Source organism: Bombina bombina, chromosome 3 (genome assembly GCF_027579735.1).
Source record: "Bombina bombina isolate aBomBom1 chromosome 3, aBomBom1.pri, whole genome shotgun sequence".
Lineage (NCBI taxonomy): Eukaryota > Metazoa > Chordata > Amphibia > Anura > Bombinatoridae > Bombina > Bombina bombina.
In genome coordinates this window covers 1,077,392,012-1,077,419,437 of record NC_069501.1, presented here as the reverse complement: position 1 = coordinate 1,077,419,437, position 27,426 = coordinate 1,077,392,012, and the positions used below count along the sequence as shown (strand labels likewise).

The following is a 27,426-nucleotide window of genomic DNA, read 5'->3' as shown; positions in this document are numbered from 1 at the left end:
CTGGTGGAGGAGAATATAGCAGCATGGGGTATTGGGTAGTGCTGCGTAGTAGAGCCGGCACGTGTGGTGGGAGTTCAAGTCCATCCAAAAAACAATAAATATATATATATATTTTTTTTTAAATAACAGTTCCAAGTTTGCGCCTCCCTGCTGGAGTGCCTAGCCGGTCTTATGCAAGGGCCGGGCCTGGCGGGGGGGCACATGGACGGGCAAGGCATTTCCTAGGGGGGCAATTGCCCCCCCTTGCCCCCCTGTAGTGACGCCACTGGTAGGAAGGTTTTGAACAAGAACATGTAGGTCCTTATGAGTCCACATCAATTAACTTCAGATATTATAGAAAACATCCCTCTAAAATACAAAAAGGGCACATACCCCATTACAGGGATAAGTGGTGAGGACTACATTAAGAGGGTGTTAAGTTTAGTTTCTCCATATACCCTTAAGGTTACTATAGGCTTGTGTAAAGCTTAAAATTGCGAGAAAAAAAAAATCATTAAACTTCAGATATTATAGAAAACATCCCTCTAAAATATAAAAAGGGCACATACCCCATTAAAGGGATAAGTGATGAGGACTACAGTGAGAGGGTGTTAAGTCTAGTTTCTCCATATACCCTTAGGGTTATTATAGGCTTGTGTAAAGCCTCAAATTGCGAGAAAAAAAAATAAGTATAATACTAAAACCTGCTAACAAGTGCATAAGAAATATAACATCACTGGTTTCAACAAACATATAGAGATATTATAGAAAACTTCCTTCTAAAATATAAAAAGGGCACATACCCCATCAAAGGGATAAGTGGTGAGGACTACAGTGAGAGGGTGTTAAGTCTAGTTTCTCCATATACCCTTAAGGTTATTATAGGCTTGTGTAAAGCCTCCAATTGCGAAAAAAAGTAAGTAAAATGCTAAAACCTGCTAGCAAGTGCATAAATAATATAACATCACTGGTTTCAACGACATATAGACCAGTCACAGTACATTAATAACCCACTCTTCTGAATTCTTTGGGGAGCAAACCCTTACATTAACATATATTATAACAGGCACACATAGTTAGTTCAGTTAATGGCACACACATAAGGTACCAATTAAACATAAAATTATATACAGTCGCACCCTATGTATACACAGCAGGTACTAGTTGTGGAGCCATGTATAAGCTAACTTATCATTGTAAGACCTATTCTGGAAAACTAATATACATAGAGGCAAGCAAAGCTCTAATATATATCCTTGCCATACACCCTTACTCTGCTCTGAGTAGGCAATATCTAGATCATGCAGCTTACTGAACTCAAATCAAATCCCTGTCCCGGTCTGTGCACACATTTTTAAAATTTACCAAACACAAGGAGCATGTATAGGAAAACAAATGCATATGTAAATGCGTCTCTAATGTTCGTACATTCCATAAACTGACCAGGCAAGGAATTCAAATCAAACACTGCGTGTCATCAATGTTCACAGTAACGTACTTATTCTTGAGGTCAGCAGCAGATAAAACAGTTCCTCTCCACTAACCGATACCGGTTCTCAAGAGTCCGGTAAGTCCCAGGTCATGTCAACCAACTCCAGTTCTATTCCAGAGTAGAACAGCCCAGCGGTACCCTCTGCTAAATTGAGTAGCCGCCATAGCTGTGAGTGCTGCGATGGGAGTCTCAAGGCAGTGATAAGTATGCCGTAGGAGCCCAAAAAAGGTGGCTCCCCCGGCTAAGCTGGATATGTACCTCTCGTGGCGCGAGTAGTCCCTTGCCTCCAATAAGCTCTCAGAGTGATGCTCCGTGTTTTTCCCCTCTGCAGCTCTAAGCAAACAAACAAAGTCCATGCTTAGCACAGGCGGGTCGGCCCCCCCTCCCGTGCAGGAACTATAGAAAGATGCGAGAGTTGGCCACAGGGATCTATTACTGAAGGTACCGCTTCAGTCACCGAGGGTTGAGGACTGTAGCATAGGCCAGCTTCATGCCGCTGAGTTGCAGATCCCATGGGTGTTATAGTTGCAGGCTCAAAGGAGCTCTTCCTGTCCCCCATGTGTTCCATAATGAAATGTAAGCGGTCAAATCGATCCAACATGTTCCTCTCAAACTCATAGAACAGTGCCTGCATGTACGTGTATACATTCTCCATGTTTGCAGCCTGATTCTATCGACAAATAAATGCAGAGGCACAGTGGTTACTCTGCTTACCCCGGTCTCCCGGGGGGGGGGGGGGGTGCTGGAATCTCTGTCCTTGTAGGCCGCCAAGAGATCCCTGCAGTCCAGTCTGGGAAGCCCCTTTTCTTACAATATTAATATAATCCAAACCAGCAAAGCTTTATCTATTACATACTGGTCAGTTTCGCTCTGGATGGATGCAAAAAGTGTAGATTACAAGGCGGATTGTAATAAATCTGTGTAGAGCTCCCAGTTCTGCTTCCATCTTAGGCCTTAGCCCGGACACGCCCCCAGAGCATGCAATTTTAAACAACTTTCTAATTTACTTATATTATCTAATTTGCTTCATTCTCTTGATATAATTTGCTGTAAAGCATCTAGATAGGTTCAGAAGCTGCTCATTGGTGGATGCACATAAATGCCTTGTGTGATTGGCTCACCCATGTGCATTGCTATTTTTAAACAAAGGATATCTTAAGAATGAAGCAAATTAGATACTAGAAGTAAATTGGACTGTTTAAACTGGGTTTAATGTCCCTTTAAGGATTAACATAGGCACAAACACATAGGAACGGCAATGTGAACCTCTGAATACAAAGAGCATGTCTTCAAAAGAACAGTCTCCTGCTCCGTATCAGACATGACTCACAACAACAGATTAGGCAATTAAAAAATTAAATCTGAACTGTCACTTTTAAGGGGTTACATAAGATTACATCTAGTTCGCTTACAACGCTGCATCCATGCAGTCTGAAGAACAAAAGAGTATCATTGTCTGACTATTGCTAAATGTAGCAATAACGCTGTCAGACCTGAGGCTGCTTCCCTGCTAAAGATCAGAGCAAACCTACTCTGGCTTTCAAAATCATAAAATCTTGATTGAAGTGAATTAAATCCAATCTCTTTAGACACCAAAACTTCACCTCCTCCTTGCACCGAAGGCAAAAAGAATGACTGGGGATTGTGGGAAGGGAAGTGATATGCAACAGCTTTGCTGTGGTGCTCTTTGCCTCCTCCTGCTGGCCAGGAGTGATATTCCCAACAGTAATTGATGAAGCCGTGGACTCACCATATCTTAGGAAAGAAATAGGGATTATCTATCTTTTTAAACAACAAAAATTCTGGTGTTGACTGTCCCTTTAAGCAATGGGAGGAATGCCCTATATACTGGAAGCCATATATCAAACCCAGGGTGCTTTATTAGAACTGTAACTCAATTAGAGAAAAAATGGTTTGTAAAAATTCCATGCACATAATGCATGTGTATGCAGCATTCCCTTGAGGTATACATGCATTACTCTGCCCTCTTTTTGGTCAGACATTTCCTTCAAGGAAAGTAATAGATCTTTACTTTTATCACTATATGCTACAATCATGGGTAGGCCTTGTTGAAGCACTGCTTTGTTCATTATAATATGCCCTACATACCTAGGCTGTATGCAGTGCAGCGGTTGTGTGCTCTGCCTATGGTGAGGGCTACAGCCTGTCACATGAAATCATTTGTCCCTTAAATAAAAAATTATATTTATATCTGTGTTTAAATATGTGTGCGTGTATAAGTTTAGCATCTGAGTTCAAATCTCCATTATTTATTAATAGCTCTAAATGAATCATACCTTTTTCAGTGTATATACTGTGTGTATATATATATATATATATATATATATATATGTATATATATATATATATATATATATATATTGAAAGCAAGAGAATTAATCAAAGGAAATTCAGCGCAACTAAATACAATATGAAGATACAAATAAATAGATGATCAAGTCTTTAAATTGTTCTATTTTCAAGTCCTTAATGCAAACAGGGACAGTAATAGTGATGAGGTAAATAAGTAGATGTCTCCTTACCGGAAATTACCTCAATCATATGAGATAATGTATGATCACACACGAAATGTTGTCCGTTCCCCTCTTTAGTCTGTAGTTTATTCACATCAGGACTATGTTCTTGAGATTGGGAATTTCTGTCTTTCAATGCGATCTTGTGTATGGCACTTGTCTTTTTGAAACTTCCAGGATCTTTATACAGGTGCCTTGGTGTCTCCCAGGAGTATGGTACTTCTGCGGTATATCCTCTGGTCTCCAATTTCTCAGGAAAGTACGGTGAAAGAAAAAAGAGAGTACATAGCGTAATACTGTTTATACCAATAATTATTAAGAAAAACAATAAGAAATGCACTCACATGTAACACCGTCAATCCTTGATGATAAGCATTAACACATAAATATATTTGAACACTTTGATGGTAAGTAACACCGGTGAGTTCAGTCAGACTGGAGGTTAAGTAGGAGTTGTTGACTTCAAACGCCAAGGCACCTATATAAAGATCCTGGAAGTTTCAAAAAGACAAGTGCCATACACAAGATCGCATTGAAAGACAGAAATTCCCAATCTCAAGAACATAGTCCTGATGTGAATAAACTACAGACTAAAGAGGGGAACGGACAACATTTTGTGTGTGATCATACATTATCTCATATGATTGAGGTAATTTCCGGTAAGGAGACATCTACTCATTTACCTCATCACTATTACTGTCCCTGTTTGCATTAAGGACTTGAAAATAGAACAATTTAAAGACTTGGGGGCATATTTAGCAAGCTCCGTATGGAGCTTGATGCCCCGTGTGTCTGGCGATCCTGCAGGCTCGCCAGAAACAGCAGTTATGAAGCAGCGGTCATAAAGACCGCTGCTCCATAACCTGTCCGCCTGCTCTGAGCAGGGGGACAGACATCGCCGGAAATCAACACGATCGAGTACGATCGGGTTGATTGACACCCCCTGCTGGCGGCCCATTGGCCGCGAGTGTGCAGGGGGCGGCGTTGCACCAGCAGCTCTTGTTGCTGAATATGGCGAGCGTATGGCGAGTTATTTACCCAAATAGGGATCCAATTGAGCGCTGGTATCACATCTTGCTTTAAACATATATATATATATATATATATATATATATATATATACACAGTGGATATAAAAAGTCTACACACCCCTGTTAAAATGTCAGGTTTCTGTAAAAAAATGAGACAAAGATAAATCATTTCAGAACTTTTTCCACCTTTAAGGTGACCTATAAACTGTACAACTCAATTGAAAAACAAACTGATATCTTTTAGGGAAAGGGAAATAAAAATAAAAAACTAAAATAATATGGTTGCATAAGTGTGAACACCCTTTTATAACTGGGGATGTAGCTGTGTTCAGAATTAAGCAATCACATTCAAAATCATGTTAAATAGGAGTCAGTACACACCTGTCATCATTTAAAGTGCCTCTGATTAACCCAAAATAAAATTCAGCTGTTCTAGTAGGTCTTTCCTGACATTTTGTTAGTCGCATCCTACAGCAAAAGCCATGGTCCGCAGAGAGCTTCTAAAGCATCAGAGGGATCTCATTGTTAAAAGGTATCAGTCAGGAGAAGGGTACAAAAGAATTTCCAAGGTATTAGATATACCATGGAACACAGTGAAGACAGTCATCATCAAGTGAAGAAAATATGGTGCAACAGTGACATTACCAAGAACTGGATGTCCAAAATTGATGAAAACACGAGAAGAAAACTGGTCTGGGAGGCTGCCAAGAGGCCTACAGCAACATTAAACGAGCTGCAGGAATATCTGGCAAGTACTGGCTGTGTGGTACATGTGACAACAATAGCCCGTATTCTTCATATGTCTGGGCTTTGGGGTAGACGGCAAGACGGAAGCCTTTTCTTACAAAAAAAACATCCAAGCCCGGCTAAATTTTGCAAAAACAAATCTGATGCTTCCCAAAAGAATGTTGCAAAAGGTGTTCTGGTCTGATGAAACCAAAGTTGACCTTTTTGGCCAAAATTCCAAAAGATATGTTTGGCGCAAAAACAACACTGCACATCACCAAAAGAACACCTTACCCACAGTGAGGCATGGTGGTGTCAGCATCATGCTTTGGGGCTGTTTTTCTTCAGCTGGAACTGGGGCCTTAGTCAAGGTAGAGGGAATAATGTACAGTTCCAAATACCAGACAATACTGGCACAAAATCTTCAGGCTTCTGCTAGAAAGCTGAACATGAAGAGGAACTTTTTCTTTCAGCATGACAATGACCCAAAGCATACATCCAAATCAACAAAGGAATGGCTTCACCAGAAGAAGATTAAGGTTTTGGGATGGCCCAGCCAGAGCCCAGACCTGAATCCAACTCAAAATCTGTGGGGTGATCTGAAGAGGGCTGTGCACAGGAGATGCCCTCGCATTCTGACAGATTTAGAGAGTTTTTGCAAAGAAGAGAGGGCAAATCTTGCCAAGTCAAGATGTGCCATGCTGAAAACATCATACCCAAAAAGACTGAGTGCTGTAATAATATCAAAAGGTACTTCAATAAAGTATTAGTTTAAGGGTGTTCACACTTATGCAACCATATTATTTTAGTTTTTTATTTTTATTTCCCTTTACCTAAAAGATTTCAGTTTGTTTTTCAATTGAGCTGCATAGTTTATAGGTCACATTAAAGGTGGAAAAAGTTCTGAAATGATTTATCTTTGTCTCATTTTTTTACATCACAGAAACCTGACATTTTAACAGGGGTGTGTAGACTTTTTATATCCACTGTATATATTGTTTTTAATAGTTTTCTTTCATTTTCAGAGTAGGTTGTTCATTGTTGCCCTTTTTTAAAATGTAATTATATTTTTATTATAATTTCTTGTAGAGTGCCAATAGATTCCTCAGCAATGTTTATCCTTGTGAGAGGCCTGCAGAGCAATATATCTAAATCAACATCAGCACCGTATAGGAAGCAATGGTTTAAATATATATATAAAATTAAAAAAATGCAAATTTTTAAAAATTATTTAAAACAAAATTAAAACATTTTAACAAAATAAGCTTTTGCAGGTCCTTTGGTGTTTTCTTTATCCTTTTATTAATAACCACTTTAAAACCTGAATACCTGTTGGTGACTCTACTGTGTTCACCACATAATTTTATGCAGATGTAGAAATCAGTATATATAGGAATATATATTTACAAATACAAAGAACATGTAATACTATGGAATATAAAATATTTACACAGTAAAACACATAAAAAATTAATATTGAATAAAATATTTTTTCATGTTTAAAGGTATTTGAGTGGAAAGGGCTCCAAAGTGTATATATATTTGTTTATATGATTATACATGTGTGTATATATGCGTTTATATGTGTTCATATGTACATATGTATGCATATAAACACATAAATACACATGTATAGACATATATACACCCATACACATATTTAGACACATACACACACACATATATATATATATATATATATATTTATATATTATAGTGAAATACATGGCCATATACCATATATCTATGAACCCTTAGAATTTTTTTTTAATTAATAGTTTTTATCAGAGAGTGTATACAGTATATTAGTATATCACTTTATTTTACTGTATTAATGTTGCGTTTCCGCAAGGTTTTCAGTCTCGCTAACCTGACGCATGTTAATTTTGTTTGTGCTTGAGCCAAGGTGTTTACTTTCAACTTGTAATATGCGCACAAGTTAACACAGTGCGATATTGCAATATCATGCCTGCGCTAACGATAGTGTACCACTTGTAATCTAGCCCAAAATGTTCAAATCTGCATAATTTAAACTTTCGTTAGTTATTGTGCCTGCTTTTCCTGTAATTTATCACTGAAAATCCCCTAGGAGGCTAGCGTGCATTCCGTGGTAGCAGAATCCTGCCATTTCTATATGCTGCAGATTAATTGGTAGATATGAGTAGGAGTTTATTTATATCTGTCTTAAACTGGCTACAACAAAAGAGCTAACAATATTTAAAAAGCTTTTTTCAGGGGGTGTGTTCTGGGACTAGAAACTAATACACATTTTACCAACAAAATTACAGTTTTAAATTATTTTAAAAAGCTTATTTTGCATGAAGATCCTTTACAGTGCAGAACATAATTTATGGTGCATAATTAAAACATTACTTTAATCTCCCTTTAATATAAAGGGACCAAGGTTTTATTTATTTGACTGTTTCATTAATGTAAATAAAAAGTTATTGACATTGAAGCTTCAGCACAGAATGTATTATACTGAGCCTTACTCTGCTACTGGTGGTGCTGGATGTAGGTGATACATCTTGGATAGCTTGATCTGTAAGAGTCAATAAAAGTTAATAAGCAAAGCTATTTAAATCAAGTAAGTTTAAACAAAAATGTACAATGAACAATAAATATATAATCACATTTCCTGTAGCCAACAACAAAATAAATTGTCTCAAATGTATCTACAAAAACTGAAAAATATTTCACTTCTAGAATATCTGCAAATATCACACATGTAAAGGAATATTTTATTTGTGAGCACCATATATATGAATAAATGCACACAAAGTACAAATAAAAAATGTTTATATTCTAATCTCCTAAAAATATATCTTTATATATCTCTTTTCAAAATTCCTAACAAAGGGACACAAGTCAAAATGAAACTTTCATGAGCATGCAATTAAAAAACAAACAACTTTCCAATCTACTTTCATTATCAAATTGTTCTTTGTATGCACACGTTGAGGCACCAGCTCCTTCTGAGCATGTGCAAGAGATCACAGGGTGATGTACATATATGAGTCTATGATTGGATGATGGCTGTCACATGATATGTAGGACAGGAAATGGAAGCAAAGTTTGAAATGTACGTGTCAGAAAAAATGTTGTTGGAAAATGAGTAAGTGCTATTACATTGTCTTGTATTATGATTTGTTGATTATGTAAATCTTTTTAATGGTCCTTAACATTTCAACACAATGAAATGTATGAAATATAAGGATATAAAGTGAAACATGATGCAGTATTTTTGCCAGTAGTATCATGATGGATATGATGCAGTATTTGTACCAGCCACTGAGAGTAAACAACCTCCAAAGAAAAACAAAATGTATGCTTACCTGATAAATTAATTTCTTTCATAATGGTAAGAGTCCACAAGACATCACGTGGGATTATAGTCCACAATCCACTAGGAGGAGGTAAAAACCCTATATTCCCTTCCATTTTCCCATAATCCATCAGTCACACATATAGTCAAGAAGATGGAGGGAAACAGAAAAGCAGGAAAGACAAAAAGGTACAAAACAAGTACTGCCACAAACTATGCAAAGAAATAGCTGGGCTTGCAGACTCTCATGATCACAAAATAAAATAATTTATTAAGTATGTATACATTTTCTTTTTTTCATAAGATGATGAGAATACATGAGACATCGCATGTGTGAACGATACCCAAGCAGTGAAGTCCAAGAGACCACCATGAAATAGGGTTGGATAACAGTTAAAGGGACACTGAACCCAATTTTTTTTCTTTTGTGATTCAGATAGAACATGCAATTTTAAGCAACTTTCTTTACTCCTATTATCAATTTTTATTCATTCTCTTGCTATTTTTATTTGAAAAAGAAGGCATCTAAGCTAAGGAGCCAGCCAATTTTTGGTTCAGTCCCTGGACAGCACTTATTTATTGGTGGGTGAATTAAATCACCAATCAGCAAGAACAACCCAGGTTGTTCACCAAAAATGGGCCGGCATCTAAACTTACATTCTTGCTTTTCAAATAAAGATACCAAGAGAATGAAGAACATATTATAATATGAGTAAATTAGAAAGTTGCTTTAAATTGAAAATTGAATGATCTATCTGAATCATGAAATAAAAAAATTGGGTTCAGTGTCCCTTTAAGTCAGATATGTTACTGGTCAGACATTGCCAAAAGCAGTCTCTGAAGAGGTATGAACATCAAAGTGGTGGAATTATAATGAAGACAAAGTAGCCACCTTACATATTTTATGTATGGAAGCCTCATTCCTGAAGGCCAAAGCAGTGGAATGATCAGCAATGCGCTCAGGGGAAGTCTTTCCTGCAGCCAGGTACACTTTACGAATCAAGGCCTTAAAGGGATAGTAAACCCAATTTTTTTCTTTCATGATTCAGATAGAGCATGCAATTGAAAGCAACTTTCTAATGTAGTCCTATTATCAATTTTTCTTCCTTCTCTTGGTATCTTTATTTAAAAAGCAGAACTTTATGTTTAAAAGCCGGCCCATTTTTGGTTCAGTACCTGGGTTGCACTTGCTGCACTTGGTGGCTAAATGTAACTACAGAGCACCACAATTATGGAATGACCTCCCGCACACTTTGAAACCTTCCCCAAGCCTAATATCCTTTAAGAGATCCCTCTCTACATATCTCAAAACAGAATGCACCTGTCATAGTTGATTATATATTTCCTACCTGTTCTATGTTAAATCTTTGCATATATTGTGTATTATTATTGTTTTTGAATTTTATTGTACCCTACTGTATCAATGCAATGTTTTGTGGACCCAGGACATACTTGAAAACGAGAGAAATCTCAATGTATTCTTCCTGGTAAAATATTTTATAAATAAATAAATAAATAAATAACCACTCAGTGACGGTAACTGCCCTAGGTTTCTGACACTTACAAGGTCCAGGAAAATAAAGAACAAGGAAGAATAAACCCTAAAATAAATTTTTGCTTCAACATATTATTGTAATGTTCTCACAACACTCAGGTTGTAAAGAATTCACTCCTTAGAATTCTTAGAAGCAGGATATAAAGCGGGACATTATCTGTAGACACTACTTTGGGGGGGGGGGGGTGGATATAGTTTGAAGAACAGACTTATCCTGGTGAAAAACAGGAAAGGAGGATTGCAATAGGGCTAACAGTTCAAAAACTTTCTAGGCTGAAGAAATGGCCAGGAGAAAAAGAACCTTCCAGGATAACATCTGAAGGTCTAAACCATGTATGTTTGTAACAAACGGCAAACCATTTTCCTGGCCGGGCACGTATCTTCTCCAGCATCAGGTAGAGTACTGTTGTTTCTGAATAAAACAGGCTGGAATTAATTGCTTAGAGGCCCAGCTCATCACAAACCCTTACTGGGTCACTGGAAGTAAACACAGTGTCCAAAGGCCAGGGTTAGGAGAGCAATGAGACTAAACGTAGTAGATTAACTCTCGCTAGTACCTTAATCAACTCCTACAAAACAACAATTAAGTATTACAAAGTAACTGTAAGTTTATAAATTCAAATATCAAAGGAAAAACAGAATTTATGTTTACCTGATAAATTACTTTCTCCAACGGTGTGTCCGGTCCACGGCGTCATCCTTACTTGTGGGATATTCTCTTCCCCAACAGGAAATGGCAAAGAGCCCAGCAAAGCTGGTCACATGATCCCTCCTAGGCTCCGCCTTCCCCAGTCATTCGACCGACGTAAAGGAGGAATATTTGCATAGGAGGAACCATATGATACCGTGGTGACTGTAGTTAGAGAAAAGAAATCATCAGACCTGATTAAAAAACCAGGGCGGGCCGTGGACCGGACACACCGTTGGAGAAAGTAATTTATCAGGTAAACATAAATTCTGTTTTCTCCAACATAGGTGTGTCCGGTCCACGGCGTCATCCTTACTTGTGGGAACCAATACCAAAGCTTTAGGACACGGATGATGGGAGGGAGCAAATCAGGTCACCTAGATGGAAGGCACCACGGCTTGCAAAACCTTTCTCCCAAAAATAGCCTCAGAAGAAGCAAAAGTATCAAATTTGTAAAATTTGGTAAAAGTGTGCAGTGAAGACCAAGTCGCTGCCTTACATATCTGATCAACAGAAGCCTCGTTCTTGAAAGCCCATGTGGAAGCCACGGCCCTAGTGGAATGAGCTGTGATTCTTTCAGAAGGCTGCCGTCCGGCAGTCTCATAAGCCAAGCTGATGATGCTTTTAAGCCAAAAAGAGAGAGAGGTAGAAGTTGCTTTTTGACCTCTCCTTTTACCAGAATAAACAACAAACAAGGAAGATGTTTGTCTGAAATCCTTTGTAGCCTCTAAATAGAATTTTAGAGCACGAACTACATCCAAATTGTGCAACAAACGTTCCTTCTTTGAAACTGGATTCGGACACAAAGAAGGCACGACTATCTCCTGGTTAATATTTTTGTTAGAAACAACTTTCGGAAGAAAACCAGGTTTAGTACGCAAAACCACCTTATCTGCATGGAACACCAGATAAGGAGGAGAACACTGCAGAGCAGATAACTCTGAAACTCTTCTAGCAGAAGAAATTGCAACCAAAAACAAAACTTTCCAAGATAATAACTTGATATCAACGGAATGTAGGGGTTCAAACGGAACCCACTGAAGAACTGAAAGAACTAAATTGAGACTCCAAGGAGGAGTCAAAGGTTTGTAAACAGGCTTGATTCTAACCAGAGCCTGAACAAAAGCTTGAACATCTGGCACAGCCGCCAGCTTTTTGTGAAGTAAAACAGATAAAGCAGAAATCTGTCACTTCAAAAAACTTGCAGATAATCCTTTCTCCAAACCTTCTTGAAGAAAGGATAGAATCTTAGGAATTTTTATCTTGTTCCATGGGAATCCTTTAGATTCACACCAACAGATATATTTTTTCCATATTTTATGGTAGATTTTTCTAGTTACAGGCTTTCCAGCCTGAACAAGAGTATCAATGACAGAATCTGAGAACCCTCGCTTTGATAAAATCAAGCGTTCAATCTCCAAGCAGTCAGTTGGAGTGAGGCCAGATTCGGATGTTCGAACGGACCTTGAACAAGAAGGTCCTGTCTCAAAGGTAGCTTCCATGGTGGAGCCGATGACATATTCACCAGATCTGCATACCAACTCCTGCGTGGCCACGCAGGAGCTATCAAGATCACCGATACCCTCTCCTGTTTGATCCTGGCTACCAGCCTGGGAATGAGAGGAAACGGTGGGAACACATAAGCTAGGTTGAAGCTCCAAGGTGCTACTAGTGCATCCACTAGAGTCGCCTTGGGATCCCTGGATCTGGACCCGTAGCAAGGAACCTTGAAGTTCTGACGAGACGCCATCAGATCCATGTCTGGAATGCCCCACAATTGAATTATATGGGCAAAGATTTCCGGATGGAGTTCCCACTCCCCCGGATGAAATGTCTGACGACTCAGAAAATCCGCTTCCCAATTTTCCACTCCTGGGATGTGGATTGCAGACAAGTGGCAGGAGTGAGTCTCCGCCCATTGAATTATTTTGGTCACTTCTTCCATCGCCAGGGAACTCCTTGTTCCCCCCTGATGGTTGATATACGCAACAGTCGTCATGTTGTCTGATTGAAACCGTATGAATTTGGCCTTTGCTAGCTGAGGCCAAGCCTTGAGAGCATTGAATATCGCTCTCAGTTCCAGAATATTTATCGGGAGAAGAGATTCTTCCCGAGACCAAAGACCCTGAGCTTTCAGGGGTTCCCAGACCGCGCCCCAGCCCACCAGACTGGCGTCGGTCGTGACAATGACCCACTCTGGTCTGCGGAAGCTCATCCCTTGTGACAGGTTGTCCAGGGTCAGCCACCAACGGAGTGAATCTCTGGTCCTCTGATCTACTTGTATCTTCGGAGACAAGTCTGTATAATCCCCATTCCACTGACTGAGCATTCACAGTTGTAATGGTCTTAGATGAATTCGCGCAAAAGGAACTATGTCCATTGCCGCGACCATCAAACCTATTACTTCCATGCACTGCGCTATGGAAGGAAGAAGAACAGAATGAAGTACTTGACAAGAGCTTAGAAGTTTTGATTTTCTGGCCTCTGTCAGAAAAATCCTCATTTCTAAGGAGTCTATTATTGTTCCCAAGAAGGGAACTCTTGTTGACGGAGATAGAGAACTTTTTTCTACGTTCACTTTCCACCCGTGAGATCTGAGAAAGGCCAGGACAATGTCCGTATGAGCCTTTGCTTGTGGTAGAGACGACGCTTGAATCAGTATGTCGTCCAAGTAAGGTACTACTGTGGTCTGAAGACAATTGAGACCTGTGGAACCTTCCCCTTGGGGGTAGCTCCTTGAATTCCAGAAGATAACCTTGGGAGACTATTTCTAGCGCCCAAGGATCCAGAACATCTCTTGCCCAAGCCTGAGCGAAGAGAGAAAGTCTGCCCCCCACCAGATCCGGTCCCGGATCGGGGGCCAACATCTCATGCTGTCTTGGTAGCAGTGGCAGGTTTCTTGGCCTGCTTACCTTTGTTCCAGCCTTGCATTGGCCTCCAGGCTGGCTTGGTTTGAGAAGTATTACCCTCTTGCTTAGAGGATGTAGAACTTGAGGCTGGTCCGTTTCTGCGAAAGGGACGAAAATTTGGTTTATTTTTAGCCTTAAAAGACCTATCCTGAGGAAGGGCGTGGCCCTTACCCCCAGTGATATCTGAAATAATCTCTTTCAAGTCAGGGCCAAACAGCGTTTTCCCCTTGAAAGGTATGTTAAGCAATTTGTTCTTGGAGGACGCATCCGCTGACCAAGACTTTAGCCAAAGCGCTCTGCGCGTCACAATAGCAAACCCTGAATTTTTCGCCGCTAATCTAGCTAATTGCAAAGTGGCGTCTAAGGTAAAAGAGTTAGCCAACTTAAGTGCTTGAACTCTGCCCATAACCTCCTCATAAGAGGATGCTTGATTGAGCGACTTTTCTAGTTCCTCGAACCAGAAACACGCTGCTGTAGTGACAGGAACAATGCATGAAATTGGTTGTAGAAGGTAACCCTGCTGAACAAACATCTTTTTAAGCAAACCCTCTAATTTTTTGTCCATAGGATCTTTAAAAGCACAACTATCTTCTATAGGGATAGTGGTGCGTTTGTTTAGAGTAGAAACCGCCCCCTCGACCTTGGGGACTGTCTGCCATAAGTCCTTCCTGGGGTCGACCATAGGAAATAATTTCTTAAATATAGGGGGAGGGACAAAGGGTATGCCGGGCCTTTCCCATTCTTTATTTACAATGTCCGCCACCCGCTTGGGTATAGGAAAAGCTTCGGGGGGCACCGGGACCTCTAGGAACCTGTCCATTTTACATAATTTCTCTGGAATGACCAAATTGTCACAATCATCCAGAGTAGATAACACCTCCTTAAGCAGAGCGCGGAGATGTTCCAATTTAAATTTAAATGTAATAACATCAGGTTCAGCTTGTTGAGAAATTTTTCCTGAATCTGAAATTTCTCCCTCAGACAAAACCTCCCTAGCCCCTTCAGACTGGTGTAAGGGCATGTCAGAACCATTATCATCAGCGTCCTTATGCTCTTCAGTATCTAAAACAGAGCAGTTGCGCTTTCGCTGATAAGTGGGCATTTTGGCTAAAATGTTTTTAATAGAATTATCCATTACAGCCGTTAATTGTTGCATAGTAAGGAGGATTGGCGCACTAGATGTACTAGGGGCCTCCTGAGTGGGCAAGACTGGTGTAGACATAGAAGGGGATGATGCAGTACCATGCTTACTCCCCTCACTTAAGGAATCGTTTTGGGCAACATTATTATCAGTGGTATCATTGTCCCTACTTTGTTTGTCACATTTATCACATATATTTAAATGGATTGGAACCTTGGCTTCCGAACATACAGAACATCGTCTATCTGGTAGTTCAGACATGTTAATAGGCCTAAACTTGGTAACAAAAGCACAAAAAACGTTTTAAAATAAAACCGTTACTGTCTCTTTAAATTTTAAACTGAACACACTTTTTTACTGAATATACGCAAAAGTATGAAGGAAATGTTCAAAATTCACCAAAATTTCACCACAGTGTCATAAAGCCTTAAAAGTATTGCACACCAAATTTGAAAGCTTTAACTCTTAAAATAACGGAACCGGAGCCGTTTTTACATTTAACCCCTATACAGTCCCTGGTATCTGCTTTGCTGAGACCCAACCAAGCCCAGAGGGGAATACGATACCAAATGACGCCTTCAAAAAGCTTTTTCAGTGGATATGAGCTCCTCACACATGCATCTGCATGCCTTGCTTCTCAAAAACAACTGCGCATTAGTGGCGCGAAAATGAGGCTCTGCCTATGACTAGAAAAGGCCCCCAGTGAAAAAGGTGTCCAATACAGTGCCTGTCCGTTTTTTTAACAATTTGCCAAGATTAAAATAACTCTCCTAAGTTATAAACCATTAAACATGCTTATATAGTAATCGTTTTGGCCCAGAAAAATGTCTACCAGTCTTTAAAGCCCTTGTGAAGCCCTTGTATTCTTATATTGAAAATTAAGAAAATGGCTTACCGGATCCCATAGGGAAAATGACAGCTTCCAGCATTACCAAGTCTTGTTAGAAATGTGTCATACCTCAAGCAGCCAAAGTCTGCTCACTGTTTCCCCCAACTGAAGTTAATTCCTCTCAACAGTCCTGTGTGGAAACAGCCATCGATTTTAGTAACGGTTGCTAAAATCATTTTCCTCTTACAAACAGAAATCTTCATCTCTTTTCTGTTTCAGAGTAAATAGTACATACCAGCACTATTTTAAAATAACAAACTCTTGATTGAAGAATAAAAACTACATTTAAACACCAAAAAACTCTGAGCCATCTCCGTGGAGATGTTGCCTGTGCAACGGCAAAGAGAATGACTGGGGAAGGCGGAGCCTAGGAGGGATCATGTGACCAGCTTTGCTGGGCTCTTTGCCATTTCCTGTTGGGGAAGAGAATATCCCACAAGAAAGGATGACGCCGTGGACCGGACACACCTATGCTGGAGAAACATATCTTTGTAAAAGTTTAGTTCACTATCCAGATGAAGACACATTTGCATAAAGCAGATCTCCTGACAAAGGAATCCAAGGTAAGCAAGTCTAAAGTCAGACAGTCCGGGTCAAGGCCTCACTGGGAAAAGGAGCACAAAATCATAAAACAAACAAACTTAAATCATATACCAAGTCAGTCCATAACAAAGTGCTAATACAAAAAGATACTAAGGGGAAGCAGAAGTTAAATCAGTATATCCAAATAGTAACTGCCAGAGTAAAAGGTAAAACTCAATTCACAATCAACCTCATGCTCAAAACACAGACCTTATAAAGATTACTGCAATTAGGGCCTAATTGATCGTCTAGGCCTCTTTAAAGGTACAATACGCCTTACTACAGCAAGAACAGAAATTACTCTCATAGTCAAGTGTCTATTATGACAATGAGTTTAAATGGAGGAGCTTGAAGGAGCAACAAAACCACGGAAGAATAACTGTTCGAAAAAACAGTCTGATCCTGATAAAGGTCTCAACAAAGGTCTGGATATCAGTAATCCTGGCATTTTTTCTTGTGATACAAGACAGATAAGGCCAAAATCTGGCCTTTAAAAGAACTGGCTAATAAGCCTTTCTCCAGACTGCCCTGTAGAAACTCAAGAACTCTAGGAATCTGAAAATAATTCCAATTATATCATTGCTAGAACACCAGTATACATTTTTTTTTTCAGACCTTGTGATAAATACCCCTGGTGACAGACTTGCTAATTTGAATTAAGATACCAGGCTGTAAAAGCAAAATTTATGCTTACCTGATACATTTTTATTTCATCTCTCTCTTAGTTTTACGTAAAGCTGAGTAGAGAATAGGAAATAAAGGTAGGAAAGGCAAAGCAGGGTCTATAAAGTTGTCGTTAGAACTGTCGTCCTAAAAATATAAATGGGCGGGGCCTGTGGACCATCATCATTCCGAAAGATAAGTATTTTATCAGGTAAGCATAATTTTTTTTTTCTTTTGTAAAATGATGATGGTCCACAGTCCTCCCTAACATATGGGATTAATACCCAAGCCAAGGGTCTATGTTACGGAAAGGATGTGACAATTTTTCTGGCAGTTCTTATTTAGCTGACACTGCGGCCTGAAGGACTTTCCTGCCAAAAGCTGCTTGCGATAAATTCTAAAAAAAAGAAAATGTATGCTTACCTGATAAATTTGTTTCTTTTTAGACACGATGAGTCCACAGATTTCATCCTTTCTTGTGGGATTACGCCTCCTGGTCAGCAGGAGGAGGCAAAGAGCACCACAGCAGAGCTGTATATATAGCTCCTCCCTTCCCTCCCACTCCAGTCATTCGACCGAAGTTAGGAAGAGAAAGGAAAAGCCAAGGTGCAGAGGTGACTGAAGTTTGACCAAAAATAAAAACCTGTCTCAGAACAGGGCGGGCCGTGGATTCATCGTGTCTAAAAAGAAACAAATTTATCAGGTAAGCATAAATTTTCTTTTCTTTTTAAAGACACGATGAGTCCACGGATTTCATCCTTACTTGTGGGATACAATACCAAAGCTATAGTACACAGATGAAAAGGGAGGGACAAGACAGGGAACCTAAACGGAAGGCACCACTGCTTGAAGAACCTTCCTCCCAAAAACAGCCTCAGCCGAGGCAAAGATATCAAATTTGTAAAATTTAGAAAAAGTGTGAAGAGAGGACCAAGTTGCAGCCTTGCAAATCTGTTCAACAGAAGCATCATTTTTGAATGCCCATGAGGAAGCAACAGCCCTAGTGGAATGAGCCGTAATTCTTTCAGGAGGCTGCTGTCCAGCAGTCTCATATGCAAAACGGATGATACTCTTCAGCCACAAAGAAAGAGAGGTAGCCGTAGCTTTCTGACCCCTACGTTTCCCTGAAAAAACGACAAAGAAGAAGATTGACGAAAGTCCTTAGTCGCTTGCAAGTAGAACTTTAAAGCACAGACCACATCTAAATTATGTAGCAGACGTTCCTTCTGAGAAGGATTAAGACACAAGGACAGAACAACAATTTCCTGATTAATGTTCTTGTCTGAAACAACCTTAGGAAGAAACCCAGGTTTTGTACGTAACACCACCTTATACGCATAGAAAATAAGGTAAGGAGAATTATATTGTAATGCTGAAAGCTCCGATACTCTTCGAGCAGAAGAAATAGCAACCAGAAATAAAACCTTCCAAGATAATAACTTAATATCTATGGAATGCATAGGTTCAAACGGAACCCCTTGTAGAACTTTAAGCACTAAATTCAAACTCCAAGGAGGAGCAATTGGTCTAAATACATGCCTGATTCTAGTCAGAGCCTGACAAAAGGATTGAACATCTGGAGCATCTGCCAAACGCTTATGTAACAAAATAGATAGGGCAGAAATCTGGCCCTTTAAGGAACTTGCTGATAACCCCTTCTCCAATCCTTCTTGGAGAAAGGATAAAATTCTGTGAATCCTGACCCTACTCTATGAGTATCCCTTGTATTCACAACAATAAATATATTTTGTGCCATATCTTATGGTAAATTTTCCTAGTAACAGGCTTACGTGCCTGAAATAAAGTATCTATGACCGAATCAGAAAAACCTTGCCTGGAAAAAATTCAATCTCCAAGCAGTCAGCTGCAGAGAAACTAGATTCCAGTGATGGAAGGGACCCTGAATGAGAAGGTCCTTCCTCAATGGAAGCTTCCAAGGTGGTAGAGATGACATGTCCACCAGATCGGCAAACCAAATCCTGTGAGGCCACGCAGGGGCAATGAGGATCACCAATGCCCTTTCCTGTTTGATCCGAGCAATCACCCGGGGAAGGAGGGCAAACGGGGGAAACACATATGCTAGGCTGAAGGACCAAGGAACTGCCAAGGCATCTATCAGCTCGGCCTGGGGATCCCTGGACCCGTATCTCGGAAGCTTGGCATTCTGACGAGACGCCATAAGGTCCAACTCCGGCCGACCCCATCTTAGAATTAATTTTGAAAATATTTCCGGGTGGAGTTCCCACTCCCCAGGATGAAAGGTCTGCCTGCTCAGAAAATCTGCCTCCCAGTTCTCCACCCCAGGGATGTAGATTGCTGACAGATGACAAGAGTGAGTCTCCGCCCACTGAATTATTTCGGCTACTTCGGTCATCGCTAAGGAACTCCTTGTTCCACCCTGATGATTGATGTAAGCCACTGTCGTTATGTTGTCCGACTGGAATCTGATGAATTGGGTCGTGGCCAACTGAGGCCAAGCCCGAAGCGCATTGAATATTGCTCGCAACTCTAGGATATTGATGGGAAGGAGAGACTCGGCCTGAGTCCATACACCCTGAGCCCTTAGGGAGTTCCAGACTGCTCCCCATCCTAACAGGCTGGCATCCGTTGTCACTATCACCCATGAGGGTCTGCGAAAGCATGTCCCCTGGGATAGATGATCCAGTGACAACCACCATAGAAGAGAGTCCCTGGTCTCCTGTTCTAGATTTATTCGAGGAGACAAATCTGTATAATCTCCATTCCACTGCCTGAGCATGCTTAACTGCAGAGGCCTGAGATGAAAACGTGCAAACGGTACAATGTCCATTGCCGCCGCCATCAATCCGATTACCTCCATGCACTGAGCCACCGACGGCCGATGATTGTCCTGAAGGGCTCGACATGTATCCAGAATCTTTAACTTTCTGAGGTCCGTCAGAAAAATCTGTGTTGAAATAGAGTCGATTAGAGTTCCCAGAAAAGGAACCCTTGTCTGAGGAACTAACAAACTTTTTTCCAGATTTACCTTCCACCCGTGAGTTCTCAGGATGGATAGCATAATGTCAGTATGGGACCTTGCTAGTTGAAAGGATGACGCCTGGATCAGAATATCGTCCAGATAAGACGCCACCGCAATGCCCCAAAGTCTTAGAACCGCCAGTAAAGACCCCAGAACCTTTGCGAAAATTCTGGGCGCTGTGGCCAGACCGAAAGGGAGAGCTACAAACTGAAAATGTTTGTCCAGAAAGGCAAACCTCAGGAACTTGTGATGATCTCTGTGGATAGGAACATGAAGATATGCATCCTTTAGATCCACTGTTGTCATAAATTGGCCCTCCTGGATCAATGGAAGAATGGTACGAATAGTTTCCATCTTGAAAGATGGAACTCTGAGAAACTTGTTTAGACTCTTGAGGTCTAAAATAGGTCTGAAAGTTCCCTCTTTTTTGAGAACTACAAACAGATTTGAATAAAACCCCTGTCCCTGTTCCTGAATTGGAACAGGACAGATTACTCCCATGGAGGAGAGGTCTCTTACACAACGTAAGAACACCTCTCTTTTTATCTGGTCTACAGATAATCGTGAAAGAAGAAACCTTCCTCTGGGGGAGGAATTTCTGAACTCCAATTTGTATCCATGAGACACTATTTCTATTGCACAGGGATCCTGAACGTCTCGTATCCAAGCCTGGATGAAGAAGGAAAGTCTGCTCCCTACTCGGGGGCTAACCCTTCATGCTGACTTGGGAGCAGCAGCAGGCTTCTTGGATTATTTACCCTTGTTCCAAGACTGGTTGGGTCTCCAGGTAGACTTGGTTTGTGAATAATTCCCTTCCTGTTTAGAGGAAGAGGAGGGGGGATTCCCTTGAAATTTCGAAAGGAACGAAAATTACTTTGTCGACCTCTCTGTTTGGATTTTTTGTCCTGAGGGAGGAGATGACCCTTGCCTCCCGTGATGTCAGAAATAATTTCCTTCAAGTCAGGACTGAACAGGGTCTTGCCCTTGTAAGGAATAGCCAGAAGCTTAGACTTGGATGACACATCCGTAGACCAAGATTTCAACCATAAGGCTCTGCGTGCAAAGATGGAAAAACCCGAACTCTTAGCCGCCAATTTGGTAATCTGCAGGGAAACATCCATAATAAATGAATTAGCTAATTTAAGAGCTTTAATCCTATCCTGTATCTCTTCCAAAGAAGTCTCAGTTTTAAGAGACTCTTCCAGAGCATCAAACCAATAAGCAGCCACACTTGTAACCGTAACAATGCAGGCCGCCGGTTGCAATAACAACCCCTGATGAACATAGATCTTCTTAAGGAGACCCCCCAACTTCTTATCCATAGGGTCTTTGAAAGCACAACTATCCTCAATAGGAATAGTAGTACGTTTAGCCAAGGTGGAAATAGCTCCCTCAACCTTAGGGACCGTCTGCCAAGAGTCCCTAATAGCGTCAGCTATAGGATACATCTTCTTAAAAACGGGAGAAGGAGAGAATGGAATACCTAGTCTCTCCCATTCCTTAGCAATAATCTCTGAAGTTCTCTTAGGAAGTGGAAAAACATCAGAATAAGAAGGGACTTCTAGGTATCTGTCCAACTTACTCAATTTCTCTGGAGGAACCACTTTTGAATCACAGTCGTCCAGAGTCACCAAAACCTCCCTCAATAACAGGCGGAGGTGTTCAAGTTTAAACCTGAAGGAAACCACTTCTGAATCCGTCAGTGGTAAAACACTTCCTGAGTCAGAAAGTTCACCTTCGGATAGGACCTCCATACCATCCGATTCAGAGCCCTGCGAGGGTACGTCTGAGATCACCATCAAGGCATCCGAAGCTGCATTGACCACGTGGTTTTCCTTCCTTTTGTGTTTGCCATGAAATACGGGAAAGGCAGATAACGCATCGGAAAGTGTAGATAACATAACTGCAGCTATGTCCTTTAATGTGATCGCAGCAAAAGCTGCAGAGGTACTTGGCTCCGCTTGAGCGGACGTTAAGGGCTGTGACGCTTGGGGAGAAAGTTGCGGCATACTCTGTATCTCATTAGTAGAACCCTGAGAAGCATCCGCTTTTGACAAATTTTTATCAAATAAAATTTGCTCTCTAAACTGTAATGCCCTCTCAGTGCATGAGGGACAAAAAGTAACAGGAGGTTCCACATTGGCATTCAAACACATGGAACATGTAACGTTCTGAAATAAAAAATAAAGCAAAGCAAATTTTGGTTGTGGCTCCTTTAAAAATATAAACTGTTAATTTTACTTAAGAAATAAAAAATATGAGACCAGCCTAATATGAATGTTGTCAATATCTCCTGAAACAGAGCGTAACTGTGCCTTTAAAATATAAAATCGCACAATTTTACTGCACCAACACTCTGAAAGTTAATCCAATTTACTGGGCATATTAAATGACAAAAAAACAGTGCACCTCTTCGCCTCAACAGCTCTGCTGAGGCGCCTACCTGTCCCCACGGTACACCGACCACTTCTAACCGTTCTTCAGAGTGCCTAAGACCGCCTGCTTTTACAGTCAACCATGCGGTCTTAGCGAACACCGGAGTCTGCAAGCTTACAGCCTTACACCGATGTACTAAATTTCAAAACTCTGAATAGTCAATGTCCCCAGCGTCTCGCCCACATCACCTTCTATTAGCCACAGTAAGAGCCCAAACCAAAATCATAGTCTGTCATGACTCTTGAAAGTCGAAAGTTACAAAGTAATGAGGGAAATCCTTGTCAATAAAAGATTATTTCCCCACTATCATATTGTAAGACTTTGTAACAAAAATTAATAAACTAGTATCCTATTGTTGCAGGACCACTCAGCCTCACACCTTACCTCAGGTTTTCTCACATTTAACTTATGAGACCCCTGATATGCTCATTGAACTGAGGGTCACTACTGTAGGGATACAGTGTGAAAAATTAAACGCACGTAGCCCATAAGTGGGAAGACACAATTAGTACTGAATAATAGTATGCACTGAACGGAACAGTCCTGGAAGTATTGCAGGCCAAATAGATCAATATACTTCCCACAGGGATAAACAAGCTTCCAATCCAATCAAGTAAAATATATACAATTCACCACTCACACAAACACTCAGACATCAAGAGCTATTTGCTCTGCATTAGATGTAGCAGGAGTCTTTTATGCACTAAACATAGATAGTAATATGTGGTGTAAAGTCTGTTATGATTCAAACATTGGTAGCAGTGGTAACACAGTTGAGCTGGCTTAAATATGTGCGTTCAGGATTCAATAGGCAGCAGAGATCAGAATGCTGTAACCTGGCACATTGCGAAAACAAGCATAAATGACAAATAGATAAAGTTTTACCCAGTCCGGTATTTGAAGACTTCAATCCAGCAAGTGCAGTGAGTGTGAGAGGAGGAATGCCTGCGAGGCAGACTGGAGGAGCTGCAGAAGTGACACGCTAAGCAGAGAGCGTGTGTGAACGGCAGCAGCCGTTGTGAACAAACGAAAGTCGGGTGTGACGTCACATGCTCCGGATGGAGCTCACGGCCAGCTGAATAACACCGCTGAGTAAAAAGCAAAGTAGCAGGTAAAAGATACAATTGCAGAGACGTAGATACTTGCAGCAGGAAACTTGGTTTGATATCGATTGTTGATAGAACAAGTAGAACAGAAGCTGGTATCACAGCGTGATAGCAGGTAGTGGCTAGGTGTCTTCTTAGGAACTCAGCTTACACTGGAGCACTGACAAATTACCAAGCAAAGTGCAAACAAAGGAGGAGCCTTAAATAGAGAAGCACTGTTCATGTAATTAAAGGTACAGGTACATACATACAAAACCCCTGACAGAACTCCCCCCTTAAGGAACCGCTCAGCGGATCAAGGACCAGGGCGCTCCGGATTCCGTCGGTGAAACAGAGACAGAAGACGGGGGGCAGAGAAATTGGTACAGGGCTCCCAGGAATCCTCCTCAGGTCCAAAGTCCTTCCATCTCACCAGATACTGAAGCTGGTTATGGAGGTAACGGGAATCCAAGATGGATTCCCGTTACCTCCGTAATCACTCGTAGGGTCCCAGGTATAGAGCTCCAAGCTTTTTGCTAGGGATCTTCAACCTAAGATGTTTTGTACTTAACCCCACTTTGTCTCCGACGCTGTAATCTGGAGGTTTGGAGCATCGAAAATCATAATGATGTTTCTGGGAAGCTTGAGCTTCCTGTAACACCAGTTTTAGAGAAGCAAATCCATTAGCGATAGAATTAATATTCTCGGTTACTGTAGGCAAAGTTGAGTCTCTGGTGTGAGGAAGATGATAAGAGGGATGAAATCCGTAATTGATGAAGAATGGCGTAGTCTTAGCAGAGGAATTAAGCGTATTATTATGCGCAAATTCAGCTGTTGCCAACAGAGAGTGCCAGTTGTCTTGCTCGTACGTGCAGTAGCAGCTGAGATACTGCTCTAAAGATTGATTGGTCCTCTCTGTCTGCCCATTTGTTTGTGGATGATAAGCCGAACTCAATCTTCTAGTGATGTTGAGAGACTGGCATAAGTGTTTCCAAAATATTGACGTAAATTGTGTTCCTCTGTCTGTCGTAATGGAATTAGGTAATCCGTGCAGCTTTACTATCTGGTTCAGGAATAAGGTGGCTGTTTCAGATGCTGTTGGTAGACCTCTATGGGGAATGAAATGGGCCATCTTAGAAAAAAAATCTACAACAACCAAGATAGTATTGAAATTTGAAGATGGAGGTAGATTGACTATGTAGTCCATAGCAATGTCCAACCAAGGCCTCTCAGGAATTGGGAGAGAAAGAAGATAACCATATGGATGCTTATGTTGATGTTTTGTTTTCTAGTGGTACAAGTAAAACAGGATTTTAAATATATTTTGTTTTACAGTGTCAATCATCTTGGGCCACCAGTAATCCCTTGAAAGTAAATGAAAAGTTTTACGAACCCCAGGATGACCTGATAAGAGGGAATCATGTGCTGCGCAAAGAAGTTCCTCTCTGAGAGCAACAGGGATGTATAACTGTTCTCCATGATAGTATAGTTCATCTTGATCCCTACGTAAACCTAGCTGTTGTAAGGACTGATCTAGGTTCTGTTGTTCCTTTAGGGTGGTCTTAAACTCCCTTGTTAGGCATATGATTCTGTCCGAAGGAATAATAGAGCCCGGGGGTTCTATGTTAAGGGGTTTGAGATCCTTTCTAGTGAATCTGCTTTGGTATTTTTTGACCCAGGCCGATATGTAATTACGTAGTCGAATCTTGAGAAAAAGAGACTCAACCGGACCTGACGTGAGGTCAATGTTTTGCTAGATTTCAAATACTCTAGATTTTGATGGTCAGTATATATCAAAATGGGGTATTTTGCACCCTCAAGGAGATGTCTCCAGAACTCTAGGGCTGATTTAATGGCAAGAAGTTCCTTATCACCTATGCCATAGTTAAGTTCTGCAGAACTCATGACTCTTGAATAATAAGAGACTGGATGGAGGGGTTCTTTTGAAGAGTTCCTTTGAGAAAGGACAGCTCCTAAAGCATATTCGGAAGCGTCAACCTCAAGCGTATATTGACGACTGGGATCTGGGAATTGCAGAATAGGAGCTGAAATAAATTTATCTTTGAGCGTTTTGAAGGAATCATCAGCTGCTTGATTCCAGATATATTTGACGTTTTTACGTGTTAGGTAAGTCAAGGGTCGTACAATATGTGAAAAACCTTTAATGAATTTTCTATAAAAATTTGCAAATCCTAAAAACCTCTGCACCTCTTTTTTATTACATGGAACAGGCCAATTAGTGACGGCTTCCACCTTACTGTTCTCCATGGATATACCAGAGGGTGATATATGATACCCTAAAAATGATATCTCGATGGTGTTAAATATACATTTTCCCAGTTTAGCATACAAGTGATGTGTTCTTAAACATGACAAAACCTGTTTAACATGGGACAAATGGTTTTCGTAAGTATCAGAGAATATCAAGATGTCATCCAGATAAATGACAATACAGACATCAAGCAGATCATGGAACACATCATTTATGAAACACTGAAATGTCGCTGGAGCATTACATAATCCAAACGGCATAACCGTGTACTCATAAAGACCGTAGCGTGTTCGGAAAGCTGTCAACTACTCGTCCCCAGCCCTCATCCTGATCAAATTATAGGCACCTCTGAGATCTAATTTCGTGTAAATGGTGGCACCTTGCAAACGTTCTATTAGTTCCGGGATAAGAGGGAGGGGGTACTTGTTCTTTTCAGTGCATTTGTTAAGTTATAATCAATTATTGGACGGAGAGATCCGTCTTTATTTTTAACAAAAAACATGGCCGCTGCAGCTGAAGAGGTGGAAGGTCTAATAAACCCTTTCTTCAAGTTGTCATCAAAATATTCTTTTAAATGGACTAACTCTGGCTCGGATAGAGGATAGATATGACCGTAAGGAATACTACTTCCGAGTATCAGATCAATAGGACAGTCATAGGTCCTATGTGGAGGCAATGTTTCAGCCTCAACTTTATCAAAAACATCTGCAAATTCTGCGTAACAGTCAGGTAAAGTATGTACCGTTATCTGATTAATGGTATGCATATTGAAACAGGAATGTCTACAATGTACAGAATCAAACAATACAGACCCATCCTTCCAGGATATAGTGGGGTTGTGTTTAATCAACCACTTCAACCCAAGTATGATCGGGTAAACGGATGATGGAAGTACGTCAAAGGACAATAACTCATTGTGCCCAGAGAATGAAGTAACTGTGATGGGTATGGTGTGGTGAGTAATGGGACCCGAGCTGAAGAAAGACCCATCAACCAAACGTATTGCTAGTGAAACATGCTTTTTTATTTACGGAATCTTATTTTTAACAACAAAAGAAATATCCACAAAATTCTCAGATGCACCAGAGTCAACTACGGCCTGCACGTCTATCTTCCGA

At 40.6% G+C, this 27,426-nt stretch overlaps 1 protein-coding gene across 2 annotated transcripts in view; it reads right to left on the bottom strand.

Annotated features, from left to right (window-relative positions):
- The window catches only part of PHF11 (PHD finger protein 11), a 589,089-nt gene that overhangs the window by 108,009 nt on the left and 453,654 nt on the right, over positions 1 to 27,426 (bottom strand). For both annotated transcript variants that reach the window (XM_053708365.1, XM_053708366.1), the window contains one exon: positions 8,255 to 8,304. In XM_053708365.1, the coding sequence (XP_053564340.1) occupies positions 8,255 to 8,304 (50 nt within the window). The remainder of the gene's footprint in view (positions 1 to 8,254; positions 8,305 to 27,426) is intronic.